Raw genomic sequence first — 17,794 nt, forward strand, 5'->3', positions numbered from 1 at the left:
GCTTCCTGATTAAAGCAAGCTTGGAAGCAGGAGTAGCATCCACTTCCAAAATGGTTTGCCTCTGGAAACTATGAACAGTGCTCAGGCCTTTTCTTCATAGGGTCGCTATGAGTAGTCTACAACTTGACGGCACCCAACAACAACATTTTTCCTTGAAGTAACTACAAGGAGACTTAAGAGCATCACTGACATTGCTCTTATAACCTACAACTACTAAGTTAAAAAATCCTGACAACTTTTCTGTCCTATGGCTCAAGGCGCTTGTCTACGTCTCCCCATCGTCATTGCTAATGTTTAAATTTAGGGAGTTCCAGTGCCTTTGTGGTAAGAAGTTGTGCTGTCAACCTAAAGGCACTACTAAGCTTGAATCCACCAGATGCTCCTCTGGAGAAAGAGGGCTAATCTCCTCCCCTGCCATCTGCAAACCTACTGGAGGGTCAGATCTGACTCTATGGTACATTACACAACAACAATTAAATCCAAAGGACTATCATCTCCTGTTTAAGTTATAGACTGTCATCTCTTGCATCTCTTGGTGCAATAGTTGCCCATTTGACCTCTCAAACCAACTAGCATTCTGCTAAAAATTACTCAATTTGTTGTTGTTGTTGTTATGTGGCATCAAGTCGTTTGCGACTCATAGTGACCCTATGTACAACAGCCCTAAACCCTGGTCTATCCTGTACCAATCGCACTGCCTCTGATACACCCATCCTGATTACCCCAGTCACTGAATCAATCCATCTCATAGAGGGTCTTCCCCTCTTGCACCGTCTCTCCACCCTCCCAAGCATGATGTCCCTCTTCAAGGACCTGTCCCTCCTTGCAACATGCCCAAAGTATGTCAGACAAAGCCCCAGAATCCTTGCCTCCAAGGAGTAGCTTGGTTTAACCCTCTCCAGGTTGAATCTGTTTGTTTTCTTGGCAGCCCATGATACATTCAATACTCTTCTCCAGCACCACAGCTCAAAGGCATCAATTCTCCTTCTGTCCTCCCTAGTCATTGTCCAACTCTCTGATGCATAACAAATGATTGCAAAGACCATGGCCTGTATCAGGCACACCTTAGTCTCCAGAGAGACACCGTTGCTCTTGAGTACTTTAGAGAGGTCCCTAACTGCAGACTTTCCCATCGCAATACGTTTTCTGATTTCCTGGCTGCTGGTGCCAAGAGTGTTGACCGTGGAGCTGAGCATTTAAGAATTTCCTTAAATCAGCACAAAAGGTTCTTTACTGATCTAACATTTTCCAATTTCCCCCCCTCAATTTTGTTTGCTTTGTAGGTGTTGAAAATACACGCAGTAAAACATACATCAATTCAACAGTTTCTACAGGTACAATTTAGTACCATTGATTATATTCTTCAAGTTGTACAATCACTCTCACTTTACTTTTCCAAATTGTTTCTCCTTTTAAAATTTTATTCATTTATTTACAATTTTTTAAATCTCTTTCTCTTCTCTTTACTTCAGATGTTTACACACATAATCCATAGAAGGGTCAGAAATATGGTTGAAAATTGAGCTGAGATTGAGTTGAAAAATCCCTGTTGGGTCCCCCCTCCCAAAAAAAAAGATAATAGAAGCAATTTGATAGGAAAATCAACACGATTTTGCATTTAAAAAATAAGACAATATGGTTAAAGGAGCAATATAATATGAAAAAAAACCTTTCAGACATGGAGTCCAGTGAAGGAAAAGGCAATATGCTATAGGGAGTGAGCAGCCAGCATTACTAAAGAAAGGAAGTTACAGAGAGGTACAATAGAACTAATGAAAATCAGAATTTCAGGGAGGAAGTGGAATAAGTGGAGTCACATTATGAGTGTTGAAATTAATGCTACAGAACAAAATATGGCTGAATGGTGGAGTGAACGATTACTTTATAAGCTTTTATTCAAATCACAAGGGGGAAAAAGTAGAGGACAGAATTTTTTTTACAAAATTAAAAATTATACAGTTCATTTTGGGAGTAGGGGGTCAGAAAATTCAGGTAATTCGTTTCAAAGAAGTCAAAGCTGACTGAGAGGCTTCTACTAACAGTACAGGCATTGGAATCAGGTAAATCAGGTTCTCGTTATGACTCAGCCACTTAAAGCCTGCTGAACAATCAGTGAATCATAACACCTTTGAGCCAGAATTTCTGTAAGAAGACAATACTTTATCCTTCACACGGATTAAGTTACATACCTCTAGTGTCTGACATAATCTCAGCTCAGATACACTTTATCTAAATAATATGTGCATTATTATGATTCTAAGGAATTGAGGTTGTAACAATGACATGTATAAGACAGGAATAAACTGTGCTTAATCACTGCGAAAGATAATGAGCATCTCTGGGACACACTAGACCACATTCTCCTGAGATTTATGGACTCTGGTTACTTGGTGCTCTCCCTAGTAGCAGGTTTCCAGGTAACCACTGGCTCAGGATGACCTCAGCATGTATTTGCTACCAAGGTGTTTTATGTCTTATCCAGACAGTACTCTCCTTCAGACAGTTTATTTCCTTTTATCAGAATAAAACTCATTTGACTTTCCCCCTTATCGCTGCAGTCAGAATTTTGTCATTTTCAATGGGGTAAGACATCAGTGTTTTCTATATGAGTAAGTCAGCTTTGGTGGCCAGTGGTGAGAAGCAACACTGCTCATCCAAAGTCAGGTGGTTATAATTCACTAACTGCTCAATGATAGAAAGATGGGTATTTTCCTCCCGTGCAATTGATTTACAGCTTCTGAAAACTCACTGGAGAGTCACCTATGAGTCATTTCCAACTCAACAACACATAACAACAAGAAATCAATTTTAGTTGTCTAGATAAACCCAACCATTGAGGTTGTGCCTGCTTTTATTGGAAATGGATGAACACAGTTTTGTGATATCCATCTCTTCCTTTTTTGGTTTTGAAGGATATATTTAAGCATATTTACACAAACACATACAGAGAAGTCAGTGGAATTAAATTTTTTAAAAAACATGATAATAACAGAATAACGAATATATTGATTTAATTATTTAAGCATTCACAATTCCTATACAAACTGTACTTCCTACTTCAGCAAACAGAACAAAATAAACATACATGATTTAGTAAAAAGAAAAGTAGATCAGGAATGAGAATTATAGAGTACTGGTTCAGTAGCTGGTGTTGATTATTTAGCTAATCTTGAAGAAGTCACTTACTTCCTCTGGTTTTCAAATTCTTTATGTAACAAAAAGATTAAAGTTCATTGTTCTATCAAACTCTTATGAGTACATACATGCACATATAGAAAATATGAATGGGCTACTTGATCATATGTTCATATTCATATGTGCATTTCTAAGCACATACATACAGCTTTGTTTTTATGAGGAAGCTGCTTATGAAGGAGGGCATGGAGTTGTGACAGGTATGAATCATATTAATGTTGATATGATTTGGTTCTAGCATTTAAAATGCTCCCATTCTCATTCCTCCATTCAAAGAGTGGTTCTAAAAGTGTGGTCCCAGGGCACTAGCATCACCACCATGTGAGAATTTGTTAAAAACACACATCCTCAAATCTCCTCTCAAACCTGCAGAATCAGAGACCGTGGAGGTAGGCACCAGCCATCTGCATGGCAGCCTTCTTCTCTCTTGGGGAGTCTAATGTGCACAAAAAAAGTGAGAAACACTGCATGTAGGCTCCCATAGGAAAGACTTGTATACAGTGTCACTTATCTTTGGCAAGAGAACCAATTAAATGGAGAAAATCTGAGCTCTGCAGAGAAATTAAAATGGTAAGAACAGATATTGGGAGATAAAGATGGTGGCAAGCCAGGGCATGATATGAATGTAGGAAACTCATCTTGATACATGTGCGTACAGAGGCCCAAGCTGCGATAAGAAAGTTGTCGCTCCCTTTGCCTGTTCAAATACTTGCTCTTCTGCAGCATTTCTGCTTTTATGCTCATAATTGCTAGCTTTAAACCCTGTGCCTCTAGTGGGTCCTCTAAGAAGGTGACAATCCTCTCTTCCTAGCTACCCCTAATGTTTAGAGTATTTTAGCATAGAAACCTAAAATGCAAGGAGTTAAACCTTCTCAGAGTTCTGAATGCTTCTCCACACCCTTTCCTACAACTCTAGATTTTCCTGATTCTAACTGTAATTCTGCCCTCACTTGTAGTTAAGGTGCGGATGAATGTTCAGGGAAGACAAAGTGAATTCCTGCGTTTCTCTTGGCAATAAGTGAGCTTGAGTAAAGTGTAGGGGTGAAAATAAGCCTATGGAAGCGACAAGGCAAAAACTCAGCGTGGACACTCTTCAGAAGGCTTATGGATGCAGTGTTGTCATCCAGGACGTTCCCCTGGGATGGAAATCCCCGACTTTGCAGCTTCCTGGCCAGGGTGAGGGCCACCAGTCGGCTGTAACCTTTGCGACGATGCTCAGGCAGGGTGTAGCCGTGGCACATGGTGGCAAACTGGTCTGTAATAGACCAGGAGACGGGGCTACCCCTGTCGTCACGGACACACACACTGGGGAAGGAGGAGATGAGGTTGGCGATGTACCGGAGACATAGCTCATTGCCACCCCGAGACCAAGTCCGGTTGAGTAGATCAGCATCAGTAACACTCAGGTAGGTTAGTCGGGGAGGAGAACCCAATCTGCAATAAAATACCATACAAGAAGAAATATGAGATAAGATTATATGACTGCAAACAACTACTTCTCTTTTCACACTGATTCAAACTGAAATATCATCCAAGGGATACCCCTTAGCAAATACTATCTATTGTGAGGTTTAAGAGGGTTAGGGTTAGGGTTAGGGTTAGGGTTAGGGTTAGGGTTAGGTTAGTATGTGAGACTTGATATGATACTAATAAACTACTAGTTTGTGTTTTCACTGTATTAGTGATTTGGTGGTTTTAGATCCTAGGTCAGGAATTCTGTGGGCTTTGGCAATAGCTAGTTATTGAACCATTATATACTAAAAAAGGGTAAAAAAAATAAAAACAGCAAGCATTATAGCTCATTTCCTTGATTCAAGTTTGAAACAGATCTTTAAAACCAGTGCAAGAGTGAATAAATGGAAATCCAAACTCTCTGTAAACTTTCATTAAAATATCAATTAAAAAAAGAACCACAACCACAATGCAAGTAAACTTGAGGTAGAAATGTCACTGCAATAGAAGTAAATATTTCAGAAGGAGTTATCATTAATACTTTGGAGTTACCATTCATAGCATGACCTTTCATTTGAAGGGCAAGGTATAGAAACTAGAAAGAGTCCACATGTTGGGATAATGACTTAAGGGTTAAAAACAATTGCCTAACTTCCTGTGTTAATGAGATAAATTCAAACAAAATACAATTTTCAAAAATCTAATTGTAGATGGAAGAAAATATCGAATGGAATCTCAGAACCAATAAACAGGGCAAACCCTACACACACACACACACATACACACACATATATGTGAAAGAAAAAAAGGGGAGTTACTAAAAAAACAAAAATAAAATCTGTAGGTCAAAAGACATTTCAGAGGCATCTTATCCACGCAACGCATGGTCCTTATTTATATATTGACTGAAAAAAAAGTTTTAAAAATTATGATAGTTGGACAACTTTGAATATTAACTGATTATTTTAGTGTTATAATTTTTAAAGAATGATACTAGCATAGGTTCCTTATTGTTGTTATTTTTTTAAAAAAATAACAGCAATAATTTGAGTGTTGGAAATACACACATAAAAAAAAATCTAAATATACTATGATGATCTGGTGGCCTAGTGGGAAGAAGCAGCACTGAATCCCAAAAGCACACAGTTCAAGGCCACCAGCCACCACTCCAACGAAGAAGGATGGGCAATCTACTACTGTGCAATTAACTGCCTCTGAAAACCCACCAGAGGGTCAGCGATGGGTTGGTTCCAACTCTAGGGTACACAACAACATACTATGATGTCTGGGATACTTCCTTTCAAAACAATCCAGTGGATGGAAGATTAGTTTTATATTGCTAGAAGATGTGTTTTACTGTTTTCTCATATACTTTAGTATGCTGTTGTTTTTGTTCTGTACCGTTGAGTCAGAATCTATCCATAGCTGAACCTCTGGAAGAGTTTCAGAAGCCGTTAACTGCACACATTCTGACAAGGAGCTACACCACAATTCTTAAGGCACACGGTTCAAATCCATCAGATGCTCTGCTGGAGAAGGATGGGCAATCTCCTCCTATGCCATTAGATGCCTCTGACAATCCACTGGAGGGTCAGCTATGAGTTGATTTCAAAACAACAACAATAGTAATAGAACACAACAACAGTGAGAAAATAAATCTTGGTTTGCTAAAGCCACCCACTTGTGGTATTTCTATTATAGCAACATTAGGTAACTAAAACATACTCTGGAAGTAAATCTCTTTCCCTCTGACTCTCTCTCTCTCTATCATAAACACACACACACACACACACACACACACACACACACAATTTTTTGAAACAAACTGAACCTGAGAAAGGCTAAGATAAAGTGAGGATAATTAGTAAAATGGCAAGAATTCGGAAGTAAGAGAAAAAAAGAATGTCAGTGTAAATTAATAAATGTTCAAAGACTAGATACTGGAACTGGACTTGATTCTGGAACTGCACTTCTAGGGATTATTTCCTGGCTCTACGTTTCATTCCTATATGTTACTTTAACTGAGATTTAAAAGACTATAGTTTTACTTTACAGGATTGTGCTGAGGTTTAAACAATTTGTTAAATTGTTAAGTTAAAATATTTCATAACTAGTATATAAGAGCGCAACATAAATCAGCTGCTTCCCTACCATATAAACAACAAATATAATTAAAATCTCAGGCTCAGATGACAGAGATAATTCAGAAACTTGCAGAGAAGAAAAGGATGTCAGTAAATGTGCTGAGATTCAACCATTGCCTTCAAATGGGAACCAACTTAAACCTGATCCTCCGTTCAGCTTCTGAGACTCTGCAGCATCTCACAGACTACACACAATGTGTACTGAGAAACAAGAGTCTTTAATTCTTATGTAATCCATATTTCTAGGATTGAGGTGAGGTGACTTACTAAGGTCATATCCTTAAGATATTCTTTTGAACCTTGAACATTAAGGAAACTGGGCTATAAAAGTCACTTTTCAATTAAATAAAAAAACCCAAAAAACACACTGCTATCAAGTCAATTCTGACTTATGGTGAGACCTTCCATTGGGTTTCTGAGGAGGAGGGCTCTACTTTTTACGGAAAGTGACCGCCCGTCTTTCTCCCAGGCATTCCCCATGGATTCAAATCTCCAACCTTCTGGTTAGAAACCAAACAGATGATCAAAACACAAGTACTAATAAACAATAGTCTAGATAAGTTAAAGACTGTTTAGCCTTTGTTGTTGTTGTTGTTGTTATGTGCCGTCGAATTCTTTTAAAGACTTATTTTTTGTGAAGTTGGTCAGGAAACAGAAACTCCAAGTCATACTAGAAGTTGTGTTTTAGGATTAGTTGTTACTAAATAAATGCACTGCTCTGGCCCTGTTTCTAGGGCAATATTGAGAAGATGGGGGTCATGGATGGACTAACACATGTATGTAATCTGACAATCCAATTAGTTGTAAAGGATTAAGGGTGGGATGCAAGCTTCCTTTACTTCCTTCCATCACAACCATGATCATATGTCTGGGGAGTTTCCCTTGAGTGTAGCCTGTGAAAATATCTTTTATCTTGTAAAAGATAACTCAAGAGAAGAGTGAGCAGAGAGGGAGTTTCAGTACTACAAAGAGAGAAGGAAATGAATGAAGCAAACAAGTCCCTATGTAGGGTAGTTCTTCAGAAAAAGGGAAGACCAGACGTCTGAAGATCTTTTCTGAGGCATGCCAGGCTTACATATGCTGAAGGAATTAAAGATATTTCTCTAGAATCAATAGCAAAAGAATCCTTTCTCCTAGAGCCAGCACCCTCCTCAGCTATGTGAAGTACTGTCTTTGGGTTAGCAGTGCAGCTTGTTATGGACTACACCACCAAAGCCCTTTCAATATCAAGAAAAGAAAAAGCCTCACAATTGAATCAATGGATAATATCATGATAAATAGAGAGAAGACTGAAATTGTCAAGGGCTTCCATTTACTTGGTTGAGTATGGAATCCAGACTCATATAAGCAGTGGTCAAGAAATCAAACACCATATTGCACTAGGCAGATCGTCTGCCAATGACCTCTTTAAAGTGATAAAGATCAAGGATGTTACTTCGAAAACTAAGGTGCATCTGACCCAACTCACCTATATTCAACTTATTTATATGTTTGTGAAAATTGAACAATCAATAAGGAAAACTGAGAATACTTGATGCCTTTAAACTGTAGTATTGATAAAATGTTGAATATACCACAGACTGTCAAAAGAACAATGTCCTGGAAAAAGTGTAATTAGAGAAGTTCTGGAAGCTGAGATAGTGAGGTTTTTTTGTCTCCTATGTGTGGGCATGCTGCCAGGAGGGGCCAATCCTTGGAAAAGGACATTGTGTTTGGAAAGCAAAGAGGAAGGCTCTCAATGAGATCGATTAACACAGTGTCTGTACAGCAAAGATTGCATGAATGTGCAGGATCTTATAAGATTTCAAACTGTTGTACACAGAATTGTTATGAGTTAGAGTTGACTCAGTGGCACCTACAAGTCAAAATGTGACCCTAATTTTTACATCATATCTTAAATAAACTAGAATCCATTTTAATTATTGGTTTAATATGATTTTCATTTTAACAACATGGTACTGCAACACAGAGCTTCTGAGTTTATTTATATCCTCGTAAAAGATATCAGTTTGGTTTCTTAGGCAATTATAAGTAGTCAAATATCTCAGAGAAGAATAAATATACACATAACTTAATTGAAATGTCCCTACCCAACTCAAAGATACTTAAATATTCCTTAATGATGCTAAGAATTACAGGACTTCCATAACAGTAATGCCAACCCCAAATGCAGAAAATTGTTTTACCTACAGGGAACTGATGTCCGGTAGAGTCGGAACAGAAGCAAAATGAACTGCCCGGAAGGATGTTAGCTTTACGTGCAATTGCTTAGTGTTGGCAACAGCTTTGGAAACATCATATAAGTCACTCTGCAGCCCTGTATACATAAAATCACACATAATAAAAAAGTGTAGCCATTTGGACTGATAGAACAAAAAAGGAATTTGCTGCATTTTACTAAATATCACTTGTACCATCTGTTTGTCATTTTGCATTACCGTAGCCTTCATAGTGTATTATAGTTAGGTACCATAAGTCACTTCCAACTCACTCCAACCTCAAGTGACAGTAAAACTGCCCTGTAGTTTGTTCAGCTGTAATCTTTACAGAAGCAGATCTCCAGATCTTCTCCCCTGGAGCAGCTGGGTGGGTCTGATCCACCAACATTTTGATTAGAAGACAAGTGCTACACAGGCTGGGTAGATTAGTTATTTTGTGTCTGCTTTTCAAAACTTATATGAGGTTTTTAAATCCCCATCTTATTGCTTATTATGATCATATACTGTGATCTTTCACAGACATTTATGGTAGGATTGTTCAAAGGAATTTGGAGTATATTGAAGGAATTTTTATTTTCCAACCTTCAGATTGATTTTAAGCTCCTTATGGAGTGGAGTGATGCTTTTATCCATAACAGTCTCTGATAGGCCATACAATTCAATACAGACAAGATCTTAGATGTATTTGACACAACATGCTGACTTTAGACTCTTCCAGAGAAATGACTCAATTGCTCAGACAATTAAGTTTCTCACTTGATTCACATCTAATGACATGTATCTTACCCACTCCTCCCACCAAGTCACTTTTCCAATTTTCCCTTGAGACTTTATCTTGAAAAATATATGAATGGGAAGCTATGTGGAATAGTCTCCTTTTGGAACATTAGATCCTGCGTCAGAGAATTAAATCTCAAACAAAGGGAAGGGGGAGCAGGTTTTCAATAAGACATGGTTAAATTAATTGATGAAAAGCGCATGCTTTCCCCCCAATACTGATTTACTTACAAAATGGGGCTAGAATCTCATAATATGATCCTGAACTGCATTTAATAAATAATAAATTAAAAAAGACTATTAAGGGAAGGGAAACATCAATCAAAAGGATGATGCAGATAATTTTTACCCCCTAATTGTTTTTAGGTGGCACTGACTCATAGCACCCCTATGAGTGGATCTGAACCTTGCTTTGAACACAGTCCACACCATCTTGCAATATGCATATGCTCAAGCCCATTGTTATCGTCACAGAGTCAATCCATCTTGATTAGGGTCTTTTTTCTCTAAACTGTACTGATATTTTCTAAAACCAGCTTAACACTTCTTTCAAGTGTAGCTTAGACACAGAAAACAGCATACAACAATTATTATTACAACTTCCAAATTCAAGAAATGGAAAATTACCAACTACCTTGTGTTTCTCTCTCAATCACAAGTCCATTTTCTTCTAAAGAAAAAAAAAATCCCTTTCTTAAACTTCTCAGGAATCACCATTTTTGTTTTTCATGATAGTTTTATCATTCATATATGTATTCTTAAGCATTACATTTTAATTTTGCCTTTTTTAAAAAAGTGCTGTAAGTCTCATAATTGAGAAGATCTTCTTGAATTCCCTTTATTTCCTTATATTTATTTATTAAAGAGTTCCGTTTATTTACTATGAAAAGTTTTCATAGTCTGAGTTTGCTAATTAAATTTCCATGATTCTGTTGACCATTTCCTCTGTATACATTACCACCTCTTTTGATGAGTCTCTTCATTTCCATACAAGACAAGAACTTCTGCTTCATTCTCTTCATTCTCACATGAGCCAGAACTACCTCTGACCGTCATACCTCTCAATTTCTGGCTGCTCTTCTTTTAAGAAGTTGTTATTGATTTTATGTGTTTGTTTGTTTGCCTTCCTGCCATCACAAGCATCTATTATTTAGTTCTTTAATTACTAAAACGATTTTTTAAAAAAAAAAATTCAGTGTACAAGTAGCTATGGGAATTGAAGGGAGCTTTGATAGTGTAGCTGGTAGGACGCTGTACTGTTTAACCCAAAGATAGGACTTCTCTGGAGCCCAATAGCTGTTTCATGGAAGAAAAATGGGCAGTCTCATTCCATGTAATTAAAAGGCAATAAAAACCAGCGGGAGGATCAGCTATAAGCCAGTTCCAACTCAAAGACAATGTATCAGTCACTCTTAGCTACTGAAGAATCTGATTGAGTTTTGTATGTTGGTCTTATATCCTGCCACTTTGCTGAATCATTCAATTAATTCCAACAATTTCTTGTTGAGTCTTTGAAATTTTCTCTATATAGGATTACATCATCTGCAATAGTTTTACGTCTTTTGTTGATCTCAATACATATTACTTCCTTTTCTTCTCTTATTACTTTGGTTAGAATTTTCAGTACAGTATAGATTAGGAGAAATAATAATAAAGGGTTCTTTGTTTGGTTCATGTTCCTAAGAGGAATGACTCTAGTCTCTCTGAGACTAACGTTCACCATTGCTCTCAGTTATTCCCCAGGTTAGAAACTTTTTCAATGTAGTCAGTTGCTCTCACTTTTGCAAACTAGAGCTTCAGTACATTCAAATGTACCTTTTTCTTCTCATAATAAATGCTTCTGAACTTATTTTTCAGAATTGAGTGGCCTTTCCCCCCCCTAATACAACAATCTTTTATTCTTTTATATTAAACCTTACCTTGCAAATGAACTGTAGAATGGAGAAGAGTGAAGGACTCTGACTTGGGTACTAAAATCCTACACTGAACTCCCAAGACTGAGGTCATTAGAATTATATGCTGTAAATTTTGTTATTTACACTGGGCTGAGAGTGATGGTACATGTGGATGGGGATGAAATGGAAGAGAAGCCAGAAAGGTGGTAAAGAGAAGAAACCATCCTTACCTCCTTTCTAGTTGCTAAGACCACTGCAAACATAACTGGGCAACCACTTTGAAATAAAGGAAGAGATACCATAATCCTGAGGTGGAACCTCAGATAACAACAGGGCACTGACAATATTAAATTTTCCTTGAAGCTTATGATCGTAGAAAATAGTGAGTGTTAAATAAATTTCCCAAATTTTATGTCCAGAAAAGGACTTACTCTAAAGAATGTAACTCTGCATATGACTTAATTAAGATTCATAGATGATTCCTTATTCATTTGCCTAAAATGGTACTCCGAAATCCTGAAGGCATGTGGTTTGAATCCAACAGCTACTCCATGGGAGAAAGATGGTCACTTTCATGCAATTTACTGCTTTTGAAAACCTGCTGCAGGGTCAGTTATGGGTTGATACCCACTCCATGGCACACGAAAGCAACAAGGTCAGACACAGGCTTTTCAAATTCCATTCTTTGCCTCACAAATGATTGGCTGACATTTTTATCTGAACTGATCAATTAGTACAAAACACTTATTAATCAAAGTTTGGTTAAGCTTCTTTTCTTCCTTAAGTCCTTGAACTTGGACCAAACCTCAATCTGAATTAGTGGGCATCAATCTCTTTAAGAGTTCTTTCCAAAACCAGGTTGTACTCAGTAATAAAAGCTCTGATCTAGTGTTTGATAACCCTCTGCCTTTCACTCCACTTCTCCACACCTGGTTCCTTCCAGCCTCATTCACTCTCTGTCAGTATAATAAAACCTTTATGCCTTAATCATGAGGCAACAGATGATCGGTCAGAGTGTTTTCCTTATTGCAACAGTCCTCCTCCCCCCACTGCAATAGTTCTCTATCACTTTTGAAATAATCCTTTTGAATAGGTTATCATCTTACTAAATCAGATTTGCATTTTATTCAACACCACTACTAGCGAACCCAGTTATTACATAACTGACGTACTCAGACTGCCATATAATTAGACTTGAAGGCTTTGGTTTTCTAATAATAGAGAAGGGTTTTATAATTATATATTTTTTTTAATTTTATATTGGTTTACATACAATGTTCATAAAGTATATATACATCGTTTTTCACACTGGATCTCAGATTTTGGTGTTAGAATATCCATTCTGTTTCTGCTGTTCCAAACTTCATCTGTGAAATACTATCTAGATTTTATGCTGAACAGAGTTTATTTACTCCTTAGCAATAAAACTCTCACTTAGCATTCAGTGTTTAATCTCCAACAGTTTTTTTTGTTTGCTTGTTTTTGCTTTTCATTCCTCTCTTTTAACACTTCTGGAAATCCTACTTTTATCGCTCAAATTAATCATACACGGAAAGGGTCAGATCACCAATACTTAAACCCTTGGTTTTTTGTTTTTGTTTTTTTTTTTTACTGTAGGGTAATTTCTTTAAATTTTATGAATTGCCCTCATTTTCTTGCTTCCTAAAATTAGTATGTATTGGCAAGACCTTGGCAATAACCATCTTAAATCACGACATAGATGACGTATGTGAGAAATACAGAGTAACAAGAAAGAAATAATAATAGTAATAGCTATAGTTCATAAGTCTTGGTTAATGTTGGTTAATATTGGTACAATTTCATAAAATAAGAGGTGAATTTATGCTAAATCTAGCAAATCTTCAGATACAAATGAAACATCCAGTGCAAAAAAAACCCCAAAAAACCAAAAAAACAACAAAACATGTTATTAAATCTGTTGTTTCACATGGTTTCCAGGTAATCATCCTTTAGTTGTAATAAATACAGTGGGCAAAATTCAGAGACAAATAAATAACAGAAGGCAATTTTTATGCTTAAGAGATCCAGTTAAATCTAGCAAAAAGTTTTGGCTGTCATTACTTATTTATCTGCTAAGCAAAATCATAGAGATTCAAATCCACCCAGAAGCACCTTGAAAGAAGGGTCTGGCGATCAACTTTTTTTTTTTTTTTTTTTAAAAAGAGCCCTTGGAAGCCATGTGAAACATAGTTATTCTGTGACACATGTGTTATGAGCATGAATTTGAATCAATTCAACACCCACTAGTATAGTATGATATGTAGAAAGATGAGCCACAATATAAAATATCATTTAGAGGGGGAAAAGTCTTTTTTATGCAATAATCAATTATGTTGGGTCATTATTGTAAAAGATTCACTAACCTAGTATTGATGGAAGTTCATTGATAAACTCATCTGACAGCTGTTGGTACTTCTCTGGGAGCAACTAATTGATGCTTCATCCTCTGTTGCCCCAGTTTTGCCCTGAGAGAGTTTCTTTCTTTTCCATTTTTCCATTTTCCTCTCATTGGCAAATATGCTCTTAGGAAGATAATGAATTATCTTCTAGGTAGTATAGCTTGACAGCTCAGAGTCTGTGTTAAGGGTCCAATATTCACAGGAATCTGAAATTTGGATTTATTATTTTTTGAAATAGTCTCAAGAACATGGTATGTGTTGTATTATTTACTTCTGATAGAATTCATGTGTAAGTAATGACAGAAAAAACATTTTTCTAGATTTAAACCCTTGTTTTAATGGCTTTCTTTTTCTTCCTTTGAATAAAGCTAGCATGGTGATTATTCCTACTTCAGCTCTTATTGAATTTATATTGCTCTGTCTTATAAATTTATTTATTCTGGTTCTGAGCCACATGGCCTCTCTGTGGGTAGTTACAGAGAGGGAACATATATTTTATAGTTATGTGTCATCAAGGCAATTCTGATTCACAGTGGTCCATAGGAAAGAGTAGAACTGACACATAGATTTTCCTAGAGTGTAATCTTTATGGCCCTCAACAAGATGGATTGACACAAGTGACTGTTATAATGATGAAGGGTAAAGCAAGGTTCAGACTTGTTGCTCAGTCATTGTGAGTCATAATCCACTCAACAGCACCTAACAACAGCAACATGCTGTGCTTATGCACCAGCATAGTTTAGTAATATTCTTATGAAAGTATGTTGCTAGTTCTTTCCCCTACTGGATCCAACAGGTAAGTTTAATCTACCTAATTCTCAGTTGACAGCCCAGAATTTAACCACGGGACTACCAGTATTCTTTAGAGACTTTTTATACTTTCATATTCCAGTCCAGTCAGCAGCTTCACAAGTTTTGTTACCAGCTTGTACACCTACTAGCTTCCCAAGCAGCTGGTTAAAGATGGCTCTAAAGGACCAAATTTAAAAACAGATCAAATAAGATACAATGGGGAAAAGTTTAGAGATCCTTTAAAAAATAAGAAAGTACTTGCTTTAGGTCACTTATAAAGCCTTCTTTATTAAAACAAATTCGGCAAGATCTCAAATTGGAAAAAAAATGGTTTTGAATTAATGGCAGACATGAAAGTCATCAGAATCTTTAGGTGATAAGTTGATACAGACACAGCAGAATCACAAGGTATGGCCATTTAGCCTCTTTTCTTATACACTGAACTCTGGGGGGAAAAACAGGCAAATTTGAAGTCCTAGCAGGAATAGATGGTATACCAATTGACATATTTCAGTTAATAGATGTTGCCTTGGACGAGCTCACCAAGTTGTGCCAAGAAATCTGGAGAACAACCACTTGGCCAACTGACTGGAAGAGATCGATATTTGTTCCTATCCCAAAGAAAGGTGACCCAACAGAATGTGGAAACTACAGAACAATCTCACTGATTTCACATGCAAGCAAGATTTTACTGAAGATTATCCAAAAACGACTGGAACAGCACATCAACAGAGAACTACCAGAAGTCCAGGCTGGTTTCAGAAGGGGTCGTGGTACTAGAGATATTGTAGCTGATGTTAGATGGATCTTGGCTGAAAGCAGGGAATACCAGAGGAATGTCTATCTGTGTTTCATTGACTATGCAAAGGCATTTGACTGTGTAGATCATAACAAACTGTGGCTGACTCTGAGAAGAATGGGAATCCCAGAACACTTGATCGTTCTAATGTGAAACTTATACTTGGACCAGGAGACAGTCGTCAGAACAGAGCAAGGGAACACTGCATGGCTCAAAATTGGGAAGGGCGTACGCCAGGGATGCATCCTATCTCCATACCTTTTCAACCTACATGCAGAACAGATTATCTGGGAGGCTGGGCTCTATGAGGAGAAATGTGGGGTCAAGATTGGTGGACGATTTATCAACAATCTGTGTTATGCGGATGACACAACCCTGCTTGCTGAAACTGAGGAGGACCTGAAGGGCCTGCTGCAGAGTGTCAAGGACTGCAGCCTACAATATGGATTGAGGCTCAATGTCAAGAAGACAAAGATTCTCACCACTGGACCAATTGGCAGCATCAGGATGGATGGTGAAGAGATTGAGATTGTACACAGCTTTAGTTTGTTTGGCTCCATAGTCAACAATCTTGGCACCAGCAGCCAGGAAATTAAAAGGCGCATTGCCATGGGAAAGTCTGCTGTTAGGGACCTCTCCAAAGTGCTGAAGAGCAATGGTATCTCTTTGGAGACTAAGGTGCGTCTGATACAGGCCAGGATCTTCGCAATCACCTGTTATGCATCAGAGAGTTGGACTAAGGAGGATAGAGGGAGAATTGATGCCTTTGAGCTGTGGTGTTGGAGAAGAGTATTGAGAATACCATGGACTGCTAGGAAAACAAACAGATTTGTCCTGGAAAGGGTTAAACCGGGTGGCTCCTTGGAGGCAAGGATTCTGAGGCTCTGTCTAACATACTTTGGACATGTTGTGAGGAGAGACCGGTCCTTAGAGAGGGACATCATGCTTGGGAGGGTGGAAGGACAGCGCAGGAGAGGAAGGCCCTCTATGAGGTGGATTGACTCAGTGACTGGGATAATTGGGATGGGAGTGTCAGAGACAGTGCGATTGGCACAGGACAGAGCGGAGTTTAGGGCTGTTGTACATAGGGTCGCTATGAGTTGCAGGCGACTTGACGGCACATAACAACAACAACAGCAGCAGCACAATGTTGGAAATGCTTTGCTTCTAATAAATATTGTTAGCAATTCGAACTCACAAGCTGCTCCACAGTAAAAGATGAGGGAGTCTGATTCTATACAAGTGTACAACTCTGGAAAACCATTAAGATAGTTCTACTTTGTCCTGCAGGGTTGCCAGGAGTCAGAATCCACCCAGTGACCCCGAGGTTATGTTTAAAGTGAATTGGAAAGTATACAATTTACGTGAATTACAAATAGGTGGCAGAATATTAAAGATTTCTAAAAGAAAACAATTTTATTTTACTATTATTCAAATATATGTACAACATCTAAAGCCAAAGAGGAAACTGAAGATTTTTACCTAATTCTTAAGTCCAAAATTAACCAAACATGCAATCAACATACATTAGTGTTAGCTGGAACTAGCAAATAAGGGAAAATTAAATTTAAGAGAAAAAAATAATTAAAGGCTACCTTGACCTACTCACCCTCCACTTCCTGTCTCAAAATCTAAATGTCACCACCTTTTTAAAAATCTATTTCTTTTATTCTGATTTAGTTACAAAGTTTGGATACATTGCTTTTCACAAAAGATCCTTCCCATTTCTTTCACCCCACCCACCCATCAAATTGTGCAATCCTATGATTAACACCCTACCTCCTGCTCCACACCACTCTATTTCCACAAAATACCCCTGCCACCCTGATCCTCATACTCATTCTAAAATAATGGTTTTACACAGAATTTGTCCTTTTGGGACTGAGTTAGTTAACTCAGCAGTAATATAAAAAGAAACACACACAAAAAGATAGACTATAAAGAATCAATGTTTCAAAGAAGTTCAAGCTGCATTGATGACCTTGGCAAAGAAAAAAAAAGTCCTCGGCCTTATTTTGATGGGATATCAATCTAAGAAAACTGATCTGATATAATGTTGAAAATATTGAGTAAAATTATAAAATCAATAAATAGATATAAT

The 17,794-nt window shown here is 37.5% G+C and overlaps 1 protein-coding gene across 1 annotated transcript in view; it reads right to left on the bottom strand.

Moving 5' to 3' along the window:
- Window positions 1-4,151: 4,151 nt before the first annotated feature.
- GLYATL3 (glycine-N-acyltransferase-like 3) overlaps window positions 4,152-17,794 on the bottom strand; it is a 23,221-nt gene continuing 9,578 nt past the window's right edge. The window contains exons 4-5 of the mRNA XM_006882120.1: window positions 8,982-9,108; window positions 4,152-4,629 (exon numbers count right to left, since the gene is read on the bottom strand). Coding sequence (XP_006882182.1) covers window positions 4,152-4,629; window positions 8,982-9,108 — 605 coding nt within the window. The remainder of the gene's footprint in view (window positions 4,630-8,981; window positions 9,109-17,794) is intronic.

The sequence above is a fragment of the Elephantulus edwardii genome, unplaced genomic scaffold, assembly GCF_000299155.1.
Source record: "Elephantulus edwardii isolate Elephantulus edwardi_28Jun2011 unplaced genomic scaffold, EleEdw1.0 scaffold00017, whole genome shotgun sequence".
Taxonomy (NCBI): domain Eukaryota; kingdom Metazoa; phylum Chordata; class Mammalia; order Macroscelidea; family Macroscelididae; genus Elephantulus; species Elephantulus edwardii.